General features: G+C 39.6%; 2 protein-coding genes across 2 annotated transcripts; one reads left to right on the forward strand and one right to left on the reverse strand.

The window, feature by feature from the left end:
• Window positions 1-8436: 8436 nt before the first annotated feature.
• LOC143883688 (cytochrome P450 709B1-like) lies at window positions 8437-11601 on the forward strand. The gene is made up of 5 exons (XM_077387016.1): window positions 8437-8762; window positions 9246-9469; window positions 10046-10296; window positions 10424-10799; window positions 10958-11601. The coding sequence occupies exons 1-5, from the start codon at window positions 8489-8491 to the stop codon at window positions 11387-11389; spliced, it is 1557 nt and encodes a 518-aa protein (XP_077243131.1). The 5' UTR covers window positions 8437-8488; the 3' UTR covers window positions 11390-11601.
• Window positions 11602-19978: 8377 nt separating this feature from the next.
• On the reverse strand, window positions 19979-23408 carry LOC143883696 (uncharacterized). The gene is made up of 3 exons (XM_077387023.1): window positions 23129-23408; window positions 21989-22156; window positions 19979-20330 (listed from the first exon to the last, which is right to left on the reverse strand). The coding sequence occupies exons 1-3, from the start codon at window positions 23387-23389 to the stop codon at window positions 20133-20135; spliced, it is 627 nt and encodes a 208-aa protein (XP_077243138.1). The 5' UTR covers window positions 23390-23408; the 3' UTR covers window positions 19979-20132.
• Window positions 23409-25729: the final 2321 nt, after the last annotated feature.

Raw genomic sequence — 25729 nt, forward strand, 5'->3', positions numbered from 1 at the left:
TGTACATTAGTGTGAATCGGTGTATATGATACATAGAAGGTAACATTTCATGTTGGAGGTGTATGCCGCTATGATTCGTACATTAGGACCCACACAGGAAAAATGTTTTGGATTCTTCTAGAGGGCTTATCCATTAAAGTTGTGTTTACAAAGGGAGTCTATAGATAAGTCCCAAAGTGATTTTAATTAGTAAAACACTAAGTGTTTGAGGTGTGGTGGGAAACAAAAAACATACAGTCCCAAATCCTACAAATATGTGTTGGTCTTTATGGAAGAACATGCATAGTTTATAACTGAAGTTTCTATGTAAAGAGGGTCCCTAATCTGAGAGGAAAATTGTTCCTAAGATTCCAACGATTGAGCCCAAAGGTCTTCTATAGATTGTAAGAAAACTTTTTAATTGTTCGTGGCGCATTGAAGTTGGTGGTTTCAACCGTCGGTTCAAGGGAAATCCCAATCATAAGATTGTGAGTCCTTGTGGTGCATTAGATATTGATCGGCTCCATTTTCTTCTTTACATTCCAAATTTAATTCAATTTGTTATATAATCAAACTTATTGTAATGAGCTGATTTCCATGAACTGCATGTAATCACATAAGCTTCATTAGGTATTTTGAAAATGGAAGAAGTTATGTTTAGATTTTGCAATGGCCATCGCTTGAGGCTAAATGGCCTATTTTGGTTCTCCCTGAAGTGTGTGTTTTTTTCTAGGGCCTTTACATCTTTCAAATTCTGGAATACATTACTATATTTTTTATATGCATTTTGTTTATCCTGTAGAATTTGAAGCTTGATCTGACTATTAGTTGAGCGGGTATTAGTCCTTCCAGACCTCTTTATTGATCTATGCTTTAGCATGCCTATTTAAACTTTAATAGAAAAAAGTTTATATTGAGTTGTTACTATTTAAATTATGTTTCTTTCTTTCAGAACCAAATTGGTATTCATATGAAAAGGGCATGCTAAGAGAATCATTGTTACATGATGCATGAACTGGATGATCTGGAAAGCCATAGACCCATGTGCTAAGTTTTGAGAGCTACCACTCCTAATGGAACAATCGAATGACAGTGTTGCAACTTGATTTCTCTCATGGAATATATATATATATATATATATATATATATATATATATATATATATATATATATATATATGAGGAAAGTGAAGCTACACCGCCGGAGTAGCTAACTTAGCTACACCGCCGGCTTAAAATACAATGGGCCCACATTGTTTTGATGATCCAAAGAATTCATTTGATTGGCCCTCACATAGATAGGGTGTCCACCAAAAATCAGCTCCATAGGATCATCCCAACCCTACGATTTGTGGAGGAAAAAATGAACGTGTAAAAACCTTCACAAATTTGTCCATTTTTGCCTCCACAGTTTGAAGGGTTGGGATGATCCTATGGAGCTGATTTTTGGTGGACACCCTATCTATGTGAGGGCCAATCAAATGAATGGTTTGGATCACCAAAACAATGTGGGCCCATTGTATTTTAAGCCGGCGGTGTAGCTAAGTTAGCTACACTGGCGGTGTAGCTTCACTTTCCCCTCTCTCTCTCTCTCTCTCTCTCTCTCTATATATATATATATATATATATATATATATATATATATATATATATATATATGAGGAAACTGTTGGTGCGCTTAAGCTCACGAAAGTTATGGTGCGCTTAAGCGCCCAATCACATGGGGGCCCACTTTGTTAGGATGATCCAAAGCATTCATTTGAAAGGCCTTATCATAGATAGGGTGTATACCAAAAATCAGCTTCATAGGATCATCCTAACCCCTCCATTTGTGGAGGACAAAATGGACAGACAGTGTTTGTCCACAAATCGGCCCATTTTTTTCCTCCACAAATGGAGGGGTTAGGATGATCCTATGGAGCTGATTTTTGGTACACACCCTATCTATGATTAGGCCTTGCAAATTGTAGACACCCCATTTTGATCGGACCATTTTCGCCAAAATCGAATAAATTCTCGAAATCAAATAAAATCCCAATCCCGAAGTTGAGTCGAGGTCCCGAACCGAATCCCGAAATTCCTGAAGAGATGTGCCTGTACCAGTTGGGTAACCACCAAGGCCTCCTCTATTTGCCCTTCGTTTTCACCAGGGACCACCCTGTTGTGTGTAAGGATTGGTAATAAGTATACTAGGAGGGGTTGTCCATGGAAGAAAGAGAGGGCAAATATATGTTTCTCTTTATAAAAAAGGGGGTGGGATAGCCGAGCATGGGTGCCCATTAAAGCGAATAAAAAAGGGGGTAATGGGGATGTTGATAAAAGTGTAAAATCCTCCTCTAAGGAGGGCATTTTTGGAAGCTTGCATTTCTTTCTCTACAAGCCACAAACATAGGCCATTAGATTAAAGAGATGAGGTGTAGGGCTTGGATCAGCTAGGCACTCTAGGTGTTAGGGTTTCTAGGATAGAATTAGGGCAAGAGGGATAAGGAATCAAGGGTGGGGATGATCCAATTCATCAAAAAGGGGAATGGATGGTTGAGATTAGAAGAGGATTTCAACCCTAGCTATAAAAAAAAAAATCTTGTGGGTAGAGAGGGGGGCTAATTTTCAAAAAAAAAAAGGGCAGCAACAGAGAGAGGGAGAGGAAGAAAGGGATTGGCAGCCACCTCATTTTCTCCTCCTTCTACCACCACCCTCCAACCTCCGGCCACCACCGCACCTCCACCATCTCCCCAAACCCAAACCCAAAACCTGCAAACCGCCACCACCCTCCAACCTCCGGCCACCACCGCACCTCCACCATCTCCCCAAACCCAAAACCTGCAAACCGCCACCACCCTCCAACCTCCGGCCACCACCGTACCTCCACCATCTCCCCAAACCCAAACCCAAAACCTGCAAACCACCATCACCCTTCTCCACCACCTCCACCTCCACCAACAGCAGCCACCAAAGAAACCAGAGAGAGAGAGAAGGAGACCGGCCACCTCCTTTCTCCACCACCGACCAACCCCACCTCCTATCTCCACCACCGAGCAACCCCATCTCCACCGCGCCACTACCAGCCACCATCCTCAACCTCAAACCCGAAACCCAAAACCCATCTTCCACCTCCATAGCCGCCGCACCACCACCAACCACCACCCTCAACCTCCAAACCGAAACCCAAAACCCATTTTCACCCTAACACAACCCTTCGAAAATCCCCTCCCATTCTTCACCTCCACCACCCTCAACCCCAAAACCGAAACCCCTTTGTCTATACCTCAAAAAAACCGAAACCCAAATCCACCTTCCCCGTTCCATCACCTCTGCAGATCCGAAAACCCACACCCCCACTCACCTCCACCGAACCACCACCACCACCACCCATTCGAAAACCCTCTCTTACCTTCATCTCCTCCAATCCCCACCTCCAAAATCGCAACCCACCTCCCCACCAAAACCACTTCGAAAACCCAAGTCTATAACCTTCAAACCCTCTTCCATTTCAACCATTAACACCATCAGAACCACCACCATCAGCCACCTCATCTACCCTTTTCTTCATCTTCTACCTTCGTCTCCCCCACCAAACCCACTTGGATTTTCTCCCAGTAGCAGCCACCCTTAAACCCCTTTTCCATTTCATCTAAAAAGAAAAGAAGAGAGAGAGAGAGAGAGAGACAGAGAAACAGAGAGAGGGAGGGAACTCGAGCTTCACCGCGCCACCACCAACCGCCGTGCCACCTCCTGCCGGCCGATCTTCCCCTTCACCACCGCTACCTCCCATTTTCCGACCTCAACCCATTCTTCTCCGATCCCATCTAAATCCGACCAACCACCACTTATTCCGGTCATTTTGACCTCCAAAATCCAAAGACCCAAATCCATCTCCACCACCTAGCTCCTCTGTTACCGCCATTTCCACCTTGCTTTGACCCATTTTCTTATTAAACCCTCTCTTCCCCATTTCAAAACCCACCACCATCTTCTATAGATTCCACCCAACCTAATCAAACCCAACCCGATTTGTACCCCTTGGTTCGCACCCTGGCTAGCCCCTGGTTGTACTCTGGTTCGCACCCTGGTGCACCCTGGTCCGCACCCTGGTTCGTACCCTGTTTCCCCCCTGGTTAGACCACGGCTAGTCTCGGGTTTGCTCCTAACTTAGACCCGACTCACTTGACCCTAACCATTAACCCAATCCAATCCAACTAAGTGGGCTCCCAACCCAATTCCAACTGAGTTAACCCTAGCCAACCTCCCTAGTAGAGTTGACCCAACTCTCTAGTCGAGTATGCCCAACCTCTTTAACCGATTGGACTCTCCCCTTAGTTGACTCAACCCATTTCCGGTGCCGACACTAAAGTTCCAAAGAATCCTCTGCATTGGCAATTTCCTCTCCAAACAGGTAATACTCTTCCTTTGCCTCGCATTCGACTTTCTTTAGAGTTTGGGATTTTCTTTCATTTTGGGGCTCCTTCCATTCCGTATTCTCCTTCAGGTTCCTGCGTTTTGGGGATTTCATTCGGTTTTCGAGATCTTCATCGATTTCGGGAACATCGTCGGGTTTAGGCGACGACGGACGGCAACCTTCTGAGCCAAAAACCCCCTTTTTTTTTTAATAAAAAAGGGATAAACAAAAACACATAAAAATCAAATAACCAAAAAATCCAAAAAACATCAAAAAAGCACTCAAAGCGTATTTCGAAAAGCTGTTTCGAACTACGTTGGCTTGATCCCTTTTCACAGGGTACGTAGGCAGCTTGGGATCGTCATCCCAAGTTCAGTCAAACTTTTCAATAAAATCATTTAAACCCTTCAAAAACAAAAATCATTTCAGCATCCAAAAATGTCTTTCAAGCTTTTCTCAAAAATGCAAAAACCAAAATCGGCAAGGATGGTGATTGCCAGGTCATTCGGAGCCTTCTTTTCCTTTCATTTCCGATTTTGATCGTGGTTTGCCGGTGTTATCGGTTTTCCGACGTTTCATCGGGTTTTGGGACGGGCGATGACGTAGCGTGGCCCCTTCACAGGGACTGTCCTCGCTGAGCCCAACGATAGGCTATGACGATCGTGAGACTTATCCGATCTTTAGCGGATCAGGATCGCTGAGCTTGATTCATTAGAGTCGCTCCCTGAGCCTATCGTACGTTCCCTTTTATTTTCCCTGGCATTTTGGGGCCTGCGCGTACCGTCTATTTTCTATTTTATGATTCCTTTATTTCGTCGCATTTTTTAGATTATCGTGTGTTTATCTTTGATTCCTTGTGTGTTTACTTTCAGCTTGCTTATTCCTTGTGCGTTTAGTTTCACATGCTTAGCTGTAGATGTTTACTGCTTTTCTGCTTACCATATCTGATATTGCTTGCTTAGCTGTAGTTGTGCATGCGGATGTTATTGCTTTCCTAGATGTGATGGGTTAGGAGTAGATGCGGTGAGTTAGGATTTGGATGTTTATCTTCTTTTACCCATCCTCGGGTCATGCATGCTTAGATAGACGTTTCTTCGGGGGTGCTCGTTCCCATTTCACATGATTTTAGCCCAAAACTTTTCAAAATTAATTAAAAATGGCATAAGAGACCAGGTGCTTGCACTTGGGCGAATTGGGGGCGCTTAATACCTTCCCCATTCGTCATCAGGCACGGACTTTTGTATCTCTGGTTATCCGTTGCAACAGAGCATTTCATGGGATCCAGGGCCTACTTCCCTGGATGGCGACTCTTCTTTGTTATAGGTACATCTGGGTTCCGGGCCGGTCCTGGAATCGAGAGGTATCTCACTTATATCGCCACCCATGCTGTGAGTGGCACCATTTCGAGAGTTCCTTGGTAGAGCTCTCCTTCACATTGTGGAGATCTTAGAGGATCGACGGGGGACCTCGTGTCCCTCGCCCATTCGTCCTCGGGATCGGGGTCCACACAAATGAATGGTTTGGATCACCTATGGAGCTGTGGGACCCATGTGATTGGGGAGCTTAAGCGCACCATAAGTTTGGTGCGCTAAAGCTCACCAACAGTTTCCTCTCTCTCTCTCTCTCTCTCTCTATATATATATATCTATATATATATATATATATATATATATATATATATATATATATATATATATATATATATATATATATGGACCATTTCATGAGGATCTATGCTTCGGCGGTTGGCAGTTTCCGAACATCGGTTATGCTGTAGGGTTGCTAGGGACTTACCAGAGAAATCCAGGGCTGGATCATTCGACCACTGCAAAGAAGGTTTTACCGTACTTTCAGGGTATATAGGATTACAAGCTCACATACAGACGGTCGGATCACTCAGAGGTGATCAGATATTCAGAATCGGACTTTGCCGGGTGTCATGATACTAGGAAGTCAATATCAAGGTATATCTTCCTATTAATGGAGGTGCCATTTCATTGAAAAGCGTGAAGCAATGGCTGAACACTTCTTCTTTTACGGAGGCAAAGTTTGTTACGTGCTATGAGGCAACTATGCTGGCATTACGGTTGCGGAATTTTATTGTAGGGCTTATGATTGTGGATTATATCTTCAAGTCATTAGTAATTTACGGTCATAATTCTTCCAAGGTATTCTTTTCTAACATGGATTTCCTTAAAGTTAGAGAGAATTTTCTTAATCGAGTGGCTGCTAAGAACATTTCTACTATACAGTTGACAGTGGATCACATGACTTAAGGGCTTTCGCCTAAGTTGTGTACGGAACATGTGGATCATATGGGTCTTGTAGTAATTAGTGATTAATTACATTTTGTCACTTTAAGCTGCTACATAAAGTGGATGATTCTGTTTACAAGTTATACATATACATGACATAAAGTGTGTACACATTATGGTTTGATAAAACAGACTGTCCCTAATGACATATAAAAATGGACGTGGGCATTCGCGAGCCTATTAAATAAAGTTCCAAACCACACATAAAGTGTACATTAGTGTGAATCGGTGTATGTGATACATAGAAGGTAACATTTCCTGTTGGAGGTGTATGCCGCTATGATTCGTACATTTGAGATACACTATATGCGTGTACAATAAAGATAAAGTTAAAGATATTTAGGATTGAATATTTTCTAAAACTATGGCCATAAAGTTTTCAAAATAAGTATTTAAGACTCTAAGTTGCTTTGTGAATATATACCAATGTGGACCAAGTGGGAGAATGTTGGCGTTTTATGTGTGGCCCACATTGGGACCCACACAGGAAAAACGTTTTGGATTCTTCTAGAGGGCTTATTCAGTAAAGTTGTGTTTACAAAGGGAGTCTATAGATAAGTCCCAAAGTGATTTTAATTAGTAAAACACTAAGTGTTTGAGGTGTGGTGGGAAACAAAAAAAATACAGTCTCAAATCCTACAAATATGTGTTGTTCTTTTTGGAAGAACATGCATAGTTTATAACTGAAGTTTCCATGTAAAGAGGGTCCCTAATCTGAGAGGAAAATTGTTCCTACGATTCCAACGATCGAGTCCTAAGGTCTTCTATAGATTATAAGAAAACTCTTTCATTGTTTGTGGCGCATTGAAGTTGGTGGTTTCAACCGTCGGTTTAAGGGAATTCACAATCATAAGATCTAATCGCCGTGGCCAGAGGTAAGTTCTGCATTAATTACATAGTAATTTATGGTTTAATACTTGTTTTAGTGTCATGGCCCACTTATTATATTTACCTTAGTAGCATGTGCATGGAAAGTGATACATCTGCCCCCATTTCTTGCCAGGTCCTACTCTTTTTACACTACAAGGGGTGGCCCAAGGAAGAAAAGGGCGTGGATATATCATTTCCGTATATGCATGTAGTGAATGAATGAATCTCACTAATATAGTGTTCTAGTTCTAGAAGAGCACGTAAACCCAAACATCCCTTGTCCACACATGTTTTCATAGTACTAAAACAACCATGACCACTAGTACAAGCCAACTGTCTAATGTACGATCGACCAGCCGCGAAAAACCCTTTGCATGGACGTTAGCAATTCCCGAATCATTTTATTGAGATTCCGGCCTTCTAGATGGGGTGACAAAAAGGGAACCCAGTAAGGAGGAAAAGACAAGAGGTCTCTAGTGACACGTGGGTAATAAGACAAGGAGGGCATGGATCCCCATAGAAGCAAAAAATCAATTTGAAATTGACAAAATCTTAGGTCAATTTCAATCATCTTCTCTATTTTCTAAATGGGAAAAATCTCGTTTAAGATGAAGTTTTGCTAACTGTGGGTCCAACTATGTGTTATTTTGCCTGCATGTACTACCAATCTTCTAGAAACATATCATTGAGAATTCCGTCCTTCCAGATGAGTAAGACTAGAAGAGATTGGTTTGACAACTTAGGAATGATGCTTTCTCTCACTGTCTCTTTCTATATCTCTCTTTTTGTCTGTGGGCCAAAAATTTGTCATTCACACATCACTACCGTCCTCACATAGAGAGCCAAGCATTAAATCCTTGCCTATAAATACTAGCAATACTTCATATAATTCATCAAACAATTGAGAACATCTCTCACACTCTCTAGAGATGGGTTATGTTGACATATTTCAAGTGGTTTTTGTAGTGTTGCTGATCTCAAGGCTGTGGAAACTCTTCAAAGTTCTCTTATGGAGGCCTTATTCCTTCACAAAATCATTTGCGAAGCAAGGAGTAAGAGGACCCCATTACTCATTCATGTCAGGTTCTTTAGAGGAAATCAAGAGCTTGAAGAAGAAAGCAGAGGAGATAGTAATGGATACTCATTGTCATGACATCACACCTAGGGTCTCACCTCACTACTCCAAATGGTCCTCACAATATGGTATGGTCATACTCTCTTCTCTTCTCTTTTATTCTCTTATCTTGTTACAAAATGGTTGGTTTTACGCCTATCAAAAACGAATGGTGGGCATCATCTCTCTCTGTTTTGTCCCCTCTTTTTGTACATGAAAAAAATGGTGAAACTAGTGTTTAAAAATGCGGATGCTTTCCAAACCCAATCATAATAGATTTGGTGTCAAAGACTTTTGATTGACTTTGTAAGGCAAAACATGGACCAAGATAAAGAACGCGGCCAAGGTAAATGGGGTTAAGTTCTTAGAAAGGCGTATCAAAATAAAAAAATCAAAATTCAAAATATATACCTTTGTTGGGGCCATGAGTGTGTCAACGGGCCAGTCAATCTATATTTGAAAAGTTGGCTAAGGCCAAGCTCATTGACCATTTGCCAAAAGCCAGCTATTTGGGTTAGATAAATGAATATGATTATTCTTTGAGATTGACTGTAGTTTAATTTACCATGCAGGAGAGAAGTTTTTTTACTTTTTTGGGACAGAACCAAGGATCTGCATAACTGAACCTGATCTAGCCAAAGAAATACTGTCAAACAAGTTTGGTTTTTTCACCAAACCTAAGCCAAGGCCTTCAATATCAGCCCTGATGGGGAAGGGATTGGTTATGGTTGAGGGATCGGAATGGGTTAAGCATAGAAGGGCTGTCAACCCTGCTTTCAACATAGACAAGCTCAAGGTGAGATGCCTATTTCCCTTCTAAAGTTTTTTTCCTCGTGAGCCTATTTCCCTTCTAAAGTTTTTTTTCTCGTGACTGTTAAAATACTTGTACATTTCATCAACATGTTAAGCTCAATGTCAGATTGGTACCCAGTTTTTGCCTTATAAGACCTGTAAAGTCTATTAAGATCTTAAGCTCAAGAGAACATAGGTACCAATTTTCTTTGGTCTTATAGTCACTATTTCTGCACCATTTTCACGATGGTTGAGTCACTTGTCTGTTGCCTTAGATGTTGGGTTTTTCATTTTCAATATACTTCCCTTTCTATGACATTTTTTTATGTTTAACATCTTGAAGTTGAAACAGACAAAAGATAGATTGCATTAGTATTAACTTGTGTATTGAATTTAACCTCAATGTCAGATATCCATCTTCTTTTTTCACAAAATTTCCTCTTTAAATCTGTTTCATGACTCTTAGAAAACATCGACTGGGATGTAGTTGTGGTATTAAAACTAAAGCTCAGAGTCAGAGTCAGAGATGATATAAAAAACCAAGTTTAATCCTCCATGGCCATTGCTTTTCATTTGATAGGTGATGACTAAGAGAATGGCATCATGCACTTTATCGATGCTTGATCGGTGGCAAGATCTGGTTATTCAAGACAAGGGACAATGTAAAGAAATAGAGATGAATATCGAGTTTCAGGAGCTGACTGCAGACATAATCTGTCATACTGCCTTTGGTAGTAGTTTCAATGAAGGAAGGGAAGTCTTTGAGGTGCAAAAAGAGCTTCAACAATTGGCCACAGATTCTAGTACTGATATCATCATCCCTGGTAGCCAGTAATTACCTCAGTCCCTTACTCTTTTTAAATATTTCAAATCCGCGTGGAAAACAGAATCCGTAGATTCAATTTTATACTAGAGAAGAAATTTACATGATAATATCTAAGATATTTTTTAATTGCAGGTATCTTCCTACTAGGTGGATCCTTCATATATGGAAACTCAATAGAAGAATGAGGAATACACTCTCACATATAATAGAGAGTAGGCTAAATTCCAAGGACGGAAACTATGGGAATGATCTACTTGGGTTGATGATGGGAATGTCAGAGACTGGCTCTGATAGGCAGAAAGGGGACCCAAAGCTAAACATGAAGGAAATCATGGATGAGTGCAAGACATTCTTCTTTGCAGGGCATGATACCACAGCTAATTTACTAACTTGGACTATGTTCTTGTTAAGCTTATACCCAGAATGGCAAGAGAGACTCAGAGAGGAGGTATTGAGGGAATGTGGGATGGAAATTCCAGATGCAGATAAGCTCAACAAACTAAAATTGGTAAGATGATTTTAGATTTTTTCTATTTTTCCACATACATCAAGCACAAACTGATAAGAACAAAGGGATGGAAAACAATATCAATACACTTTACAAATTACAGACTTACATTAGTTTTGTTTATTTTATATTAAGCATAACGTTGATAAATTTTGTAGGTGAACATGGTAATTATGGAAACCCTGAGGCTCTATGGTCCGGCGATTTATATGACCAGAAAGGCATCCAGTGATATGATGTTGGGAAACTTGATGATCCCAAAGGGCACAGTTATAACAATTCCGTTGCAAATAATCCACACCAACAAGAAATATTGGGGTGAGGATGCAAATGAATTCAAGCCATTGAGATTCACAGATGGGGTCTCAAAAGCAGCAAAACATCCTAATGCTCTAATGCCATTCTCTCTTGGTCCAAGAACCTGCATTGGGCAGAATTTCGCAATGTTGGAAGCAAAGATGGTGCTAGCCATGACCCTTCAGAGGTTCTCCTTCACCCTCTCCCCACAGTATAAACACGCGCCAGCAGAGAAACTCACTCTTCAGCCAGAGTTTGGCCTTCCTATTCATCTTAGACCTTTGGGTGTATAAAACAGGAACAAACTCTTCAGTTTTAAGTTGCATTCGTAGTATATGTACTTTTTCATCCTTTTCTACATGTCATTAGTTATCTAAAAGGTCTTACCAGTTGGCTGGGCTATCCTGTTAAATGGAATTGAAATGTGGTCTGCTCTATAATGAAGCAATTTGATAGTGTATTCAAATAAATTTTGCTTGTTTAATGGATGAAAACTCTTAGAGAATCATGTCCCGGAATAGCCTTTAGCTCCATGTGATGAAATATGCTGTGGATTTTAGGACATGGTATTTATAGTTTCTAAAGCAATCTGTGGTTTTTAAAAAAGTATCAAACTTCCCCAATGGAAGGAATTACATTTTGCGACTTTATTTATGAAGATTTATAACAATGGATAGCCAAAGATATGTAACGGCTTTCAAGATAGCATTATTTTTCAAAAATTATCTTGAAGTGGTCAGGGCCAAAATAGTTTCAATTTTTCTAGATAGCTCAATCCAGCCATACCAAGGCTACTCAGGCAAATGAAAAATTCAGAGCGAGGGAGTAGCAAATTGTAACATGGAAGCTTAATTTTAGGCATAACTTCTTTGCTAGAGAGATTGCTCAGACACCTCTTGTCGACTCTCTTGACTCCTGCTATGTTATTAAGAATACGGAGTGATGGAGACCATTCTAAGGCCCATATTTTAAGTTTTAAGTATTTCTCAGGTGTCTTTAACTTTCTTAGGTTATAGGAGCTAAGCGTGCATTTCGGGTTGGGTTCAACCCGGAAAAAAGTTAGGTCAGGTCGGGTTCAGGTTCTGGTTGAGTTTTCCCAACCCGGGTTGAGTTCGGGTCAGGTTCAGGTTGAGGGCTTGGGCAACCCGACCCGAGTGAAACCCGACCTTTTTTATTTTAGTAAGCTTAAAATGTCGGGTTGGTTCAGGTTGACTCGGGTCGGTTCGGGTTAAGGTTGATAAAAACAGGTTCATCAGGTCAGGTCGGGTTGAACCTCATTGGGTTGGAACTTGGGTCAGGTCGGGTTCGGGTTGAGTAAATGGTTCCTCTGGTCGGGTTTGAGTTGGCCTCAACCCGACCCAACCCGACCTGAGTTGCACGCCCAATAGGAGGGGTACCACGGGTCTTTTCCCAACAATATCACCTAGGCAGTGTTCTTTTGATTTCTTTTTTCGCTTATTTTCCGCGTAGACCTCACCTTTTTTGGCATAAATGCATTTTTTGGGTGTTTTCTTGTTTTCCTCGTCGTCCTCCTCAAATCGTCATCGTGCTAGCCATCTCCAGGTACGGTCTCTCTCTCTCTCTCTCTCTCTCTCTCTCTCTCTCTCTCTCTCTCTCTCTGACCTCCATTCTCTGTGTATGGGTTTCATTTGATTCTTCCCCCCTCTCTCTCTCTGTTGAGTTAGTGATACAAAATCATCAGTTGTATTTCATTCTTGGAGTGGGTTCCACTTGGCCCTTTTAAGTGGGATGTGTCTGTCTCTCTCTATATATATGATTTGTATATGAACGAGAGGTTTTGAAGAAGAAGGGAAAATGTAGAGAGAAGGGGAGAAAAGGCTAGGGCAAGACAAGAGGGTTTTCTCTAGGGCTCTATGTGGGCTTTTGTGGTGAAACAAAAGCAAGGTTCTTCTTCTTGAGGAGAAAGCTAGGGCAAGGCAAGAGGGTTTTCTCTTTGGGGCTCTAGGATAGCTTTTGTGGTGGAGCAAAAGCAAGGTTATTCTTGAGGAGAAAGCTAGGGCAAGGCAAGAGGGGTTTTCACTTAGGGGCTCTTGAAGGGTTTTTGTGGTGAAGCAAAAGTAAGGTTCATCTACTCAAGGTTGAGGAGAAGGTTTAGGGCAAAAAAGAGGGGTTTTCTCCAAGGCTCTTGGAAGGCTTTTTTGGGGTGAAGCAAAAAGGGTTGTTTACTTCCAGAGGGTGATTCACCCTTCTCGTCGTCGATGGGGTTGGCTTGGACATTAGTAACTCGGGGATGGGGGTGGGGGGGGAGGATTTAGCATTGGCCATCGTGACAACCGGCTGAGGGGACAGGTTACAAACAAGTACTTGTAGTTTACCTGACATATCCGCTACTTATTGAGTCAAACCATTGAACTGGTCCATCGTGGGACTAGTCAGAGGGGGCATAGTAGACACCAGGGATTCTTCTATGCGAGGAAGCTAATTTCATCTCAACGCAAGATCTTGGTTTGAGGTAGAGCCTGGGTTGACATTGCTTCGAGTGACCCTATCGCTTTGTTGAGGGTTTGTGGTATTCTTCATCTTTCAAATTTAGAAGAATATTCCAACGGTCAACACCAATCTGATGATGCAGAAATTTGGTACCCATGATCAGTGGCTGGTTGAGCTCCAACCTGTGATTGATCTGCTCTCACAGAAAACACGTTTGGGGTCTTTGAGTTGTGACTCCGGGAGACCACTCCGGCGCTCAAGTCAGAAATCGGCACAACATGAGAGAAAACAAGCAACAGGTGAACTTGAGAGTGCCTCTTTCTAGTAATTCAGGATACTGGAGATGTGTACCTTTGAGCTTGGGGGTGTTTTTATAGAGGAGGACTTCACAATAGTTTAGGAGACTTGCTTTGAGTAGGAGTTTTTCCTTATTGGGCGATTTCGTTTGGAGATAAACACCCGGTTTCCTCATGGGAACTGACTTTTATATGGGTTGACTGTCCTTTGGAGAGTTGCCATGCTCATAGGGGACTTTCCCTATGAAGTTCTTTCCTTCATGAGGACGTTGCTAAGTTGGAGAAATAGAGAATCCTTCTCGCATCTTACCTTTAGAGGGCGAGTTTGGTTTCCTCAGTTAGGTTCATTGTCACGTATCATTAATCTAAGGGAGAAGTGGATTTTACCCCTAACGCTGGATTTACTAATAGAGTCCCGACATCTGTTGATCTTTTGACTATTCACTATGTAATTGCATGTTTAAACTCTGATAAGATTTGATTATCTAATGAATCATTATTTCAAATCTATCTTAGATTTTTTTAATTCTTGTATATTTATATACTTCACATTCCCTACTCTCCCTTGGTTTACCATGGACAGAACAATGTACTATAACTACCTTAGGACCATGTGCTTGTTTTAGTAACATGTTCCACTTCTTATATCTAACTTAGCAGTAGGTGCTTGGAAAGTGATATATTTGCCCCCTTTCCTTCCCAGGGACTACTCTTTTTGCACTACAAGGGGTGGCCCAGATATGTCATTTCCTGTATGCATGTAGAGAAAGATTGAATCTCACTAATATAGTGTTTTAGTTCTAGAAGAGGCTACACATCCCTTATGCACACAAGTTTTTATAGTCCTAAAACAACCATGACCACATGTACAAGCCACTTGTCTGATCCTATGAGGTCCGCACATGCTCTCTCCCTCTCCCTCTCTCTCTGTCTCTCTCTCTCCTTTTTTCTAGAAGAGAGAACGCGGTGTGGAAGTACTAGGGAGACATAAGTTTCATTCAGACATGAGACCCTCATGTGGACCCACCGTCACATGAACTTCTCTATCAGTAGGGGTGCAACTCGGTTCGATTTTTGGGAATTTTGATTGAGCTTTTACAATAAAATGGGGTCCGATTTGGGTCAAATCAATTTTTTAGAGAATCTCAACTTAGCCTTACCCAAATTGTAACATAGACGAGAATTGTTTCATTCATCAATGAGGATAGAGAGTTTCACACTTTGAGGATATGGGTTTAAAGGTCATAAACCGAATCATGTAAATCTCTGTCTTAACCTTTAACTTATTTTTTTGGGGCGATGATATTTTCACACCCCTGCAGTATGGATTTGACTTGAAAAAGTGTTATAGTTGCCCACTGTTCACGTCAAATCACGTTATAAGGGAGGTGCATGCGTAATGGGGGGTGAAAATATCATCTCCCTCTTTTTTTTATCTCTAAATTGCGTCATTCCTTACTACGCGCTAATTACACGGTTGGGCCCGGACTTACAAGGTCCATACCTAGAAAAATCTTCGCTATAGGATGATCTTAACCCTATGGGTTAAAATGGATTACTCATGGAAACATTTGCAGGATAGAGGGTCAGAAACTTCCTATAGAGAAGATTTTTGGGGCAGGCCTATCTACACCAACAAACGAATGGCTTAGATCACCCAATAATGTGGGTCCAACCAAAGTTGGCAAATCATGTACGGAAAAAGCCGGGATAGAAAATTTCGAGTTTAATACGCTATTGGCTTAAAAACATTTAGTAAAAACTGGTCAAATAAATAAAAAGAACAAAAAAAATGCATTTAATACGTTTAAAATTGAGAAGTGATATATGCGCCCCTTTTGATTACCAGGGACATCCAGAGCTAGTGTATCGATGACTAAAGTGGGGCTGAAGTACTTGATGTCAGAAGAATTCAGTGGGCCTGATTGCCATGTACACTGGCACTGGGTGTACCAAGTAATCAAAAGGGGCAGATATATCATTCACACATGAGACCCTGATGTTGACCCACCGTCACATGAACTTCTCCATCATTATAGGGGTGCAACTCGGTTTGATTTGTGGGAATTTTGATTGAGCTTTTATAATAAAATGGGGTCCGATTTGGGTTGGTTCCAAATCAATTTTTTAGAGAATCTCAACTCAGCCTGACCCAAATTGCACCCGTATCTACGCCAACAATTGAATGGCTTAGATCACCCAATATTGTGGGTCCAACCAAAGTTGGCTAATCATGTACAGAAAAAGCCAGGATAGAAAAATTCGAGTTTAATACGCTATTAGTTCAAAAACATTTAGTAAACAATGGTCAAATAAACAAGAAGAACAAAAAAAATGCATTTAATACGTTTAAAATCGGGAAGTGATATATCCACCCCTTTCAATTACTGGGGACACCCAGAGCTAGTGTATCGATGACTAAAGTGGGGCTGAAGTACTTGATGTCAGAAGAATTCAGGGGGCCTGATTGGCATGTACACTGGCACAAGAATTATCCCCGGTAATCAAAAGGGGCTGATATATCACTTCCCTTAAAATTTTATCATTTACAAAATACTGTACAGCTAAAATTGGGAAGTTGGTACACGGCGAACAATCAAAACGTGTTTTTTTTTTTTTTTTTGAAAAAGAAGGTTGCTAGCAAAATGGTAATCTCTTTTGGCAAAAAAGACGAGAGCCTTTCTCATGACACGTGGGCAATAAAACAAAGAAGGGGGGCAAATTCCCACAAAAGCGAAAAATCAATTTGAAATTGACCAATTCATTGGTCAATTTCATCATTTTCTTATTTTCTAAACGGGATCCTGTTTTAGAAGTGTTTTCGTTTGGAAAAAAACATTTGGGATTTGCTAAGGTCCATCGCAAAAGGCTTTTCGTGGCCAGTTTGTTGCACTTCAGACCAGCCACCTCGTGATTATATGGAGACGTGAATGGAGACAAACAGCTGTTGTCTCCTTTCACGAGGTGGCTGGTCTGAAGTGCAACAGACCAGCCGCGAAAAGACCTTTGCAATGGACCCTAGGAATTCCCGAAACATTTTATTGAGATTCCTGCCTTCTAGATGGGTGACAAAACGGGAACCCAGTAAGGAGGAAAAGACAAGAGGTCTCTAGTGACACATGGGTAATAAGACAAGGAGGGTATGAATCTCCACAGAAGCAAAAAATCAATTTGAAATTGACAAAATCTTAGGTCAATTTCAATCATCTTCTTTATTTTCTAAATGGGATCCTATTTTGAAGTGTTTTCCTTTGGAAAAATCTCGTTTAAGATGAAGTTTTGCTAACTATGGGTCCAACTATGTGTTATCTTGCCTGCATGTACTACCAACTACCATTCTTCTAGAAACATATTATTGAGAATTCCGTCTTTCCAGATGAGTAACACTGTAAGAGATTGGTTTGACAACTTAGGAATGATGCTTTCTCTCACCCTCTCTTTCTATATCTCTCTTTTTGTCTGTGGGCCAAAAATTTGTCATTCAAACATCACTAATGTCCTTACATAGAGAGCCAAGCATGAAAACCTTCCAATAAATACTAGCAATACTTCATATAATCGATCAAACAATTGAGAACATCTCTCACTCTCTCTAGAGATGGGTTTTGTTGGCATATTTCAAGTGGTTTTGGTAGTGTTGCTGATCTCAAGGCTGTGGAAACTCTTCAAAGTTCTCTTATGGAGGCCTTATTCCTTAACATAATCATTTGCGATGCAAGGAGTAAGAGGACCCCAATACTCATTGGATCTATAATGGGGACTTTCACATATTTGAATCTATATTTGCATTGTTAATAATTAGCATTTGAATCTAAACCATATGTTGTACCCACTTATTTTGGCCACATTTGTGGTGTAGCTACTATGTGGACCCTATTTTGCATGTTAGGACTATCACAATTTATGTTTTGCATGATGTCTGGTAGGTTTCTGTCGAGTTTATGTGCAACAGAACACGTCTTTCTGTATTTTCTGTCAGAACACCCATCTCACAGGTTTTTTGCCTATCTTTTCTATTTTTCGACGTCAATTTCCTTCCCTTCCCTTTCCTTTTCCTTTCCGCAGAAAACAAGGGAACAGAGCCTTAGTTTCTTCGAGGGTTTTAAACAAGCAGCCCCCCCCCCCCCCCCCTCATGTATTTCTGTCTAGGCTTTTACACTTAGGGGTTGTCCCAATTAGGGGGGAGAGAGAGAGTGTGTGTGTGTGTGTGTGGGGGGGGGGTGGGGTCCGAATATATCATGTCCCTAAACTTAACATCCTAATTGCTTAATATGTCATCCTTAGGGTCCATTCCAATCACAGTAAAACTCTCGTAAAACAATTTTCTAAGCAAAACTTTTACTTGGTAAACTTTTCCACCGTAATGTTTTTCTTTTCAGTTGATCCATTGAATGCAGTAGAACGAGATGTAAAATAAATACAGTGATCCAATGACCACTAGTTTTGCGGCGTAAAATTCAAACTTCTATGTGTCTAAAGTTCATATATCAGTAATTTCTGGTAGAATTTATTTCTTGAATTACAAAGCAAAACAAATAAAGATGCAAAATACAAGGTGAAGTAAGTCTCTTGTTTCTAAGAAAGCCCCACAATAAACTAGATAGGGAATCAAACCCACATACTAATGTTATGAACTTGGTAGGTGCATCGGGTTGGATCGACTGTCAATCACATTCAACCTGAAATGCCCCAAATATTTTTTTTTTAGCAAAACACGTCCAAGTGTGGGGGCATTTTTGTCCCAAGTTAAAATTAGATAAAGAGTCCAATTTAAGTAGGTCTTTTAATAAGAAACCCAATAGAAAGAAAGTTTTCTAGTCTAATAAGATTAGGATACACGAAATTAAGGAATTGTGGGACTCTCAAAGGAAATCCATAAACTCACGTAGAACAAGAAAATATTTGGGTCTTATCTTTGTTACATCTTAAAAACCGAAGGTTTTATGATCTGGTTTAAGTTTTGATGTGTTCTTTGAAATTATAAATTTTCGAGTCTTCTTTCAAATGGCTCTGGTTTCATAATTTTGGATTTCAGATGATTATTTTATGAATATTCTCACACAGTGCGTCTAATCTACCTGAAATTTGGGTCTGAGCTCTGTTACGACTTAAAAACGAAGGTCTTATTATCTGATCTAAGTTTTGACGTGCTGTACAAAATTATAGATTTTTGAGTCTTCTTTCAAATGGCTCCGGTTTCATAATTTTTGGAATTCATATGAATATTATATGAATATTTTTCTGCCGAGTGTCTAGTATGTCCAAAAACGTGTTTGAAAATCGGACAGCACCTTTGTGGCCGGACAACACTTAAAAATTATATTCTAAAAGTTTTCAAACCTTCTAAACTAGATATTGCTTGTATTATAGGCAATTTGGAAGATTGAACTTGGAGGTTTGCAAGGGAATTGGTCGTTGGAACTATTGGTACGTAACTTGTGAGTTTGTGTAGGGGTTTTTCCTACATATAAAATCTGTTTTAAAAGCCATGTTTAGGAACTAAAGTTATGTATTTGGAACTGATATCATTTGGTTATTTAAAGCATATCTTTAGCATAATTAAATACATGAAAATCGGATCAGGTCCGCCGTTGTTTGCATGTCTTATTTGCACAAATATTCACAAGTTATTTTATATTTTTAAAGATGTTGGATTTCATTGCATGCAAAATTTCTAGATGTTTGATCTGCGTTGTATGATCGTTATTACTCTATGGAACGTTTATGATTGGGTCCGAGTGGGCCGGTTGGTTCCTTGTGCACGGTGACTGATGATTGGGTTCGAGTGGACTGGTTGGTGCTTCGTGCACGGTGACTAGCATAGCTATGAATTGGTATCCCAACCTTAACCAATTGGAGGGTGATTACTGGTGCGTAGTCACGTAAAGATTGGTCTTTTGCCTCCATAGTGAGCGCTTATAGTGGGAGAGTTCCCAATTAGATTGATGGATGGATGGATAGTATTCCTTAAGGAGAATTGTTCAGGCCATTGATGATCTTTTTAGCGGGTCCCAATTAACCCGACTGACTGCCTCCTCTTATCATTTTCCATGAATTCTTTTCCCCAATGAGGTAGGTCAGCTGTATTACGTTTTGCATCTGAACTCACACCATATAAAAAACTCCACAGAGATATCTAAAACCATAAAATCTTAAATCATCGATTATGTATTGCATAAAAACTAGATAAGGCTTTATTCTCCAACCTTGAGGTCAGAGATTCAATCCAGCTTACCAAACCAAAAATAAAATAAAATAAAATAAAACACTACATAAGCAGCTTGATCATTTAGTTAGGAGATGAGAAAGTTCTATTGGCTTCTTCTCGGATGCAAAGAAGGCTCTTCTCGATCTCGTTCTTGAGTCTTCCTTCCACAAGACTGATTGGTAGCCATCGCTTCGGTACCACATCAATGGTGTACGAAAGAACAGTAGGAGAGTCTTGGGCTTCATAAGAGCCACCACCTTTGCTTTTTTCTTCATCAGCCTGCAATAAAGGCTGATGCTTTAATCCATAATTTAAAATGTCAGCCACAATTTGAGTGTTGAAGTATATAATGATCAAACATCGTCTCTAACAGCTTAAGCTTTTGGAGTAATTGATTGTTTCCAAACCCAACAACTCCTAATATTAAAAATCGACGTGTACGGCCAACCCAAAAGAGGGGGCCACGTGTGCCACATGTATGGCCAACCCCAAAAAAAAAGAGTGGCCATACGTGTGGAGGTGTGACCCAAGTCGAATAGGACTTATCCTGTACAGTGTGATTGATCTCTATTCTTGTTACTGTGCGTGAAGTTGTAACTGCATGTCTATCACACTAGATGTGCTGTAGACCATTACGTACATGTACAAGATTGATCTTTATTCTTGTTACTGTGCGAGTTGTGTTGTAGCTGACCCATGTGCCCTCAGTAACCCTTCGCCTCGTTAGAAAGTTGAAGTTCGGTGATTGCAACTCTGGCATGCTTACCCGTCATTGTGATTAATTCGACTGGTTGGGTAGTGCTGGGAAAGCAGCTAGACTGATACATAATGAAACATGTGCTTGAGAAAGATTTTGTGTCTGTGATATTATATTACGCCCTTTTGTAGATTTGATTATCAATCAGTGTTCTTGATTTGACTGGTTGGGTAGTGTTGAGTGTTTTATTGGAGATTTACAAACTGTTTTCTAAATTTATTTACTTAGTTAAATATATTTATTTAGTTAAATATACTTATTTTGGAAAAGAAAGTTTGTGAAACAATTGTTTACTCGATAAATTAATAATTGTGTGCTGGAGTGGATGGAGGCTCAGAGCTATTAGCTCGCATTGGATTGGAGCTGATTCAATTCAATAAGCATATCATGTGGTTCTAGGACGGGCTATATGGAGTTGGTATGTCGTCGTACATGTTAGATGGAGATTTGATACAGAGCTCTTGGCATTGCGATGATGCTCGAGTCCGGAGGTCTCACCTGTTTCGGTCTTCGCAGCTCGAAGAGTGATGCTTGATCGGGAGTTTATTAGGTATTAGTTTGTGCCACCGGTTTGATTGGAAAGTAGATTGATATTTAGAATTTAAGAGATAATGACATTATTCTGAATATGTTAATTTTAATGATATTAGTTCATTGATGGCATACTTATAATTACCATAATGCCTCAACGTGTTGAGATTTTGGGAGTGTGGTTAGAATTTCTAATAATTTGAGTATGAGTGTAATTAGGATTAGAGCTTCTAAATTTTCTACAAATACATGTTATGAGATTCATTCTATGAGAGAGAAACAGAAAAGGAATCTCTAATCCCTTCGTCTCCTCTCTTCCCTAAGCTCTCATGGGTATCCAGCTTTGATCTCAGTCATCCATCTTCATCCAGCCTGAGATCTAATAGATGTATCGCTACAAACACCCTAGTGGTGTATGTACAAAACCATTTTGGTGTATCGATCGTACATCACTCTATCAGATCATAGTCTATGAGTGACAACCTACATGATAAGTCACATGGTTAGAAGATCTAGGGAGAAATTTTTTGATGGCTTTCGCACGAGTGATCAGTAGCCAGCCTTCTCCCCCTACTTTTCTCCTCTTCGTCAAACGAATTAGTTCACAAGTTATTATGACAAATAAGAGATATATAAAGTAGGATTTTACCTGCACTATAGACCATTTTCCTTTAAAGGTTTGGAAGTCTCCTTCAACCATCTCAAATTCAAGATCTCGCTTTCGTCCAGAAGAAAGAGGTTCAAGGTCTTTCTCATAACAATCTAAAATTGCTCTGGCATTAAATTTCAACCCAAATGGCAATCTCTGTTCCCCAACCTGTTTGAAAGAAAAAAACAACAAAATTATTTCCAAAGTCTACAGTGTGAACCAAGCCTTGGCACAAGGAAAGAAAACCCAGCTGGGTCTAGTAGGTTTGAAAATTTCTTTGATAAAATGAAAATGTTTCTGAGTATGAAACAATTTTCATGGAATGCGAGCTACCCAAAAGATAACTCATTTTCTAAGGATATTTTTCCCAAGAATTTTTTTATCATAATCCAAATAGCCAGGTTCCTAGTCCAACTAGACCCAATTTGCCCAAGTTATTAGAGATATAATCGAATGGAATCTATTTTGAATCCATTCATTTTTTAGCAAAATGTGAAATTGTTGACTGCATCCAAAATAGATATAGAAAGCTAAATGACATAGAGACGATGCTATAAGAAGCACATGAGACTCTTGCTGCGGGTCCACTACAAGCAATCTACATGATATTGTCCTTTATTTTAGTCACCCCATGTGAGATCATAGCCTGAGGGGCTGTTTGGATACTTGGATTTTAGAATCCAGGTTTTAGTTTGAAAAATGTGTAAAAGAGGGTTCATTATCAAGCTGCTGCATGTTGTCTTGACAGCGTTTCTTGGATTTTAATTAAGAAATCCAGGTTTTAGAAATCTCTCCCACATCCTGAGATTTTCAAAACCAGGAAATATGGGATGATCTGCTACTTTTAGACTTCAGCACTCACAAAAGTCAACACATATATGTGTCTATTGGAAATTTAAAACCATGATTGCAACTAACTGCAGAGCATGTTCAGCAATGTTGAAAGTTTGTTTATGAATTTTTTTTCTAAGAACAATAATTCATAGCTTGCTATTTACCCCTGTTGATATAGATTGTCAAAACCTGGATTTTGACAATCTATTCTAGTTTTAGGATCTCATTGACTAATCATTCAGAATCAAATAGAAGTGCAATAGAAAAAACCAAAGAAGATGAAGAAGAAAATGAAAAGGAGTTTACCTGAAAAATCCTGGAGTAGTTCTCTCCCTTTTCCATCAATCGACTGACAGCGAGACCAGGAATGAAATCGACAAGCCTCTCGTAATCCGTCAAGATCTTCCAGATCGTTTCGAGGCTCGCACCTATCCCAATATGAGACCGGATCCTCCTCGAATTCCTCCCTACCTTCTCTATCTCCACCTTCAATGACGATGTCTCCGGAATCGGTTTCCGATTCTGGAGCGCAATGGAAACTCCCATGTCATGGTCCATCGTGGCCATTAGAGGAGTTTTAAGTGGAGATACACGATATTGAAAGTTACCATTGCATTGCATGGTCTTTAAATACGTGAAAAACCTTGATGTTTTGAACCCCTATCTTTTGATAAAAACACCCTTTCCATTTTTTTCATTTTAAAATTTTTTCAAAGACTGCTACAGTTCCCAAGAAGCTGACAGCTACAGTTCCGAAGAATGCAAACAAACCCGCTCAGACGGTGGGGGGAAGAAACACAAACATACATGATCACATAGAAGTTCTCATCAAGGAGGTAAAAAATCTATGGCCTCCAATCTTTCTCTTTGGGCCCCGCTCAAGCAAGTCTATCTGCCTCATACATATATATACATTTTTTGATTTTTTTTTCCAGTCAACCCTTATACAATGTATTAAATTCCATACATGTGCCTCTCACTTCATTTGAAATGTGGAAAGTGTCGCACCAATGGAGAGAAACAAACCAACCGGCGGACTATCTCTCTAAACATGCCTGCCCTTTGAAAGGAATCAAAATTTTTCCCAACACAGCAGAAGTCTCTGAAATTCTGATGAACCTTGTTAATAATGATGTCGTGGGAGTCCACTACTGTAGAATGTAATCTTTTCTCTCTGTTGCCATTTTTGTCTCGGGTCCTGTCAGAGATATTTTTGTCATGTCAGAGATTTTTATTTATTTTTGTCACGTCAGAGATATTTTTTTTGCTAAGAGATATGATATCTTCATAGCCACGTGCATCACGTTTTTTTTCCCAATAGAAATACGTGTCCCTACTTCAAAAGGCTTCAAAAGGCAATGAATGCCACGTCTTCTTCCTCCTTCAAAGGGCAATGAATGCCACGTCTCAACATTATTTCCATCCGACACTTCTCTCCTTACCTATGCTTATCGATGATATTAAATGATTTATTGATCAAATGGTTCATCTAATTTACTTCTAATTATTTTTTACTTGGATGAGAAATTATGCGATTATTTTTGGGATTGATGGATAATGATGACAAATGTGAGGATGCATATCATTTGTTTGCTGAAATGCCTGGAATGGATATTATCTAAAGGAATGCGATTATTTTTGGGATTGCAAATTGTGGGCAGTATCTTCATCAAATAAATTACCGCATGTTTAAAACAGCAGGGAAACATTAGCATTTCACATTCCAAGTCAAACTATATTGACAATGCCTACTTTCTGAACCCGAAATCTGCCTAGCAGAAGACTCAGAAGGTGCTGACATTGCACCCATGAAATAAATCATGTACTGATTGATTCATCATTTACTATTATATTCTTATTTTGATACATAGGTTTTGAATCCCTTTTCTTCATATAGGCTATGTGTTCTACTATTTTCTTAGATCATCACTATTTTCTCTGTATGTATTGCCTAAGGTTAGGATTCTAACTTTCTTACAAAGATGGTTCTCGTATATCATCATTTTGTTCTTGGACCATATTTAGAGATGGATATCATAAAAAAAAAATTGGTATTTTAATGAATAATAGGAGATTTGTATTTGTGCTATTTTGAGAGTTGGTTGTAGTCTGCTTTGGATCATATATGAATTTCTTCACAAATCTTCACTTATAGAAACGATCCTAAAATTATATTGTTGATGAATTTTCTTACAAAACCTAAAAACATCTATTTCTTTGGTTTTAGCAGGTATCACTGACATTTTCTTCCCAAGTTTGGGAAGAACAACTGTAGGTTTTTTTGCTTTAGTAATTGTAAGAATGTGAATTGAAGGTACGATTGTCTCTGATATGCTGACATGCCAATTTTTGGGCAAAGACTTATCCACTGACCTTTATTCTCTCACATATGCAATTTCAAAATGAAATGATATGTCTGAGTAGTTGTGACACCAACTGCTGAAGCAACTCTGGATAAAAACGAGAGGTAGACTAAATTTTGGAATGCTTAAACAAGATATTGTTACATGGGTTTTAGAATATTGTAGCATTATTTGTTAATGGGTGTTTGGCACAAGTGTTTTATTGGTTTTTGGAGTTGAATTCAATTTTATAACAGTCTACATCTTATTCATTTTGTTAGGTTATTTCTATTTCTCAACTGTACTTGCTTTTTATGAGTCATTTACTTTCCTTTGTCATCTCATTTACATTATTTCTTCAGGTCATTTACATTCTTTTAAAACCCAGATGAATTTGGCAGAGTATCTTACTATTAACAGAAAAACATAAAATGAGTATTATTTTGCTATTTCCTGTTCTCTTTCCATGCTTCTTGATATCCATGCTTCTTATCAAGGGCTACACTTCTTTTTATTTACCTCATTTAATTTTGGAATCATTTGGTTTTCTTTGTCGTGGGTTTTT

The sequence above is a fragment of the Tasmannia lanceolata genome, unplaced genomic scaffold (assembly GCF_043159265.1).
Source record: "Tasmannia lanceolata isolate RefF3 unplaced genomic scaffold, GAP_Taslan_0.1 ptg000002l, whole genome shotgun sequence".
NCBI classification, from domain to species: Eukaryota; Viridiplantae; Streptophyta; class Magnoliopsida; order Canellales; family Winteraceae; genus Tasmannia; species Tasmannia lanceolata.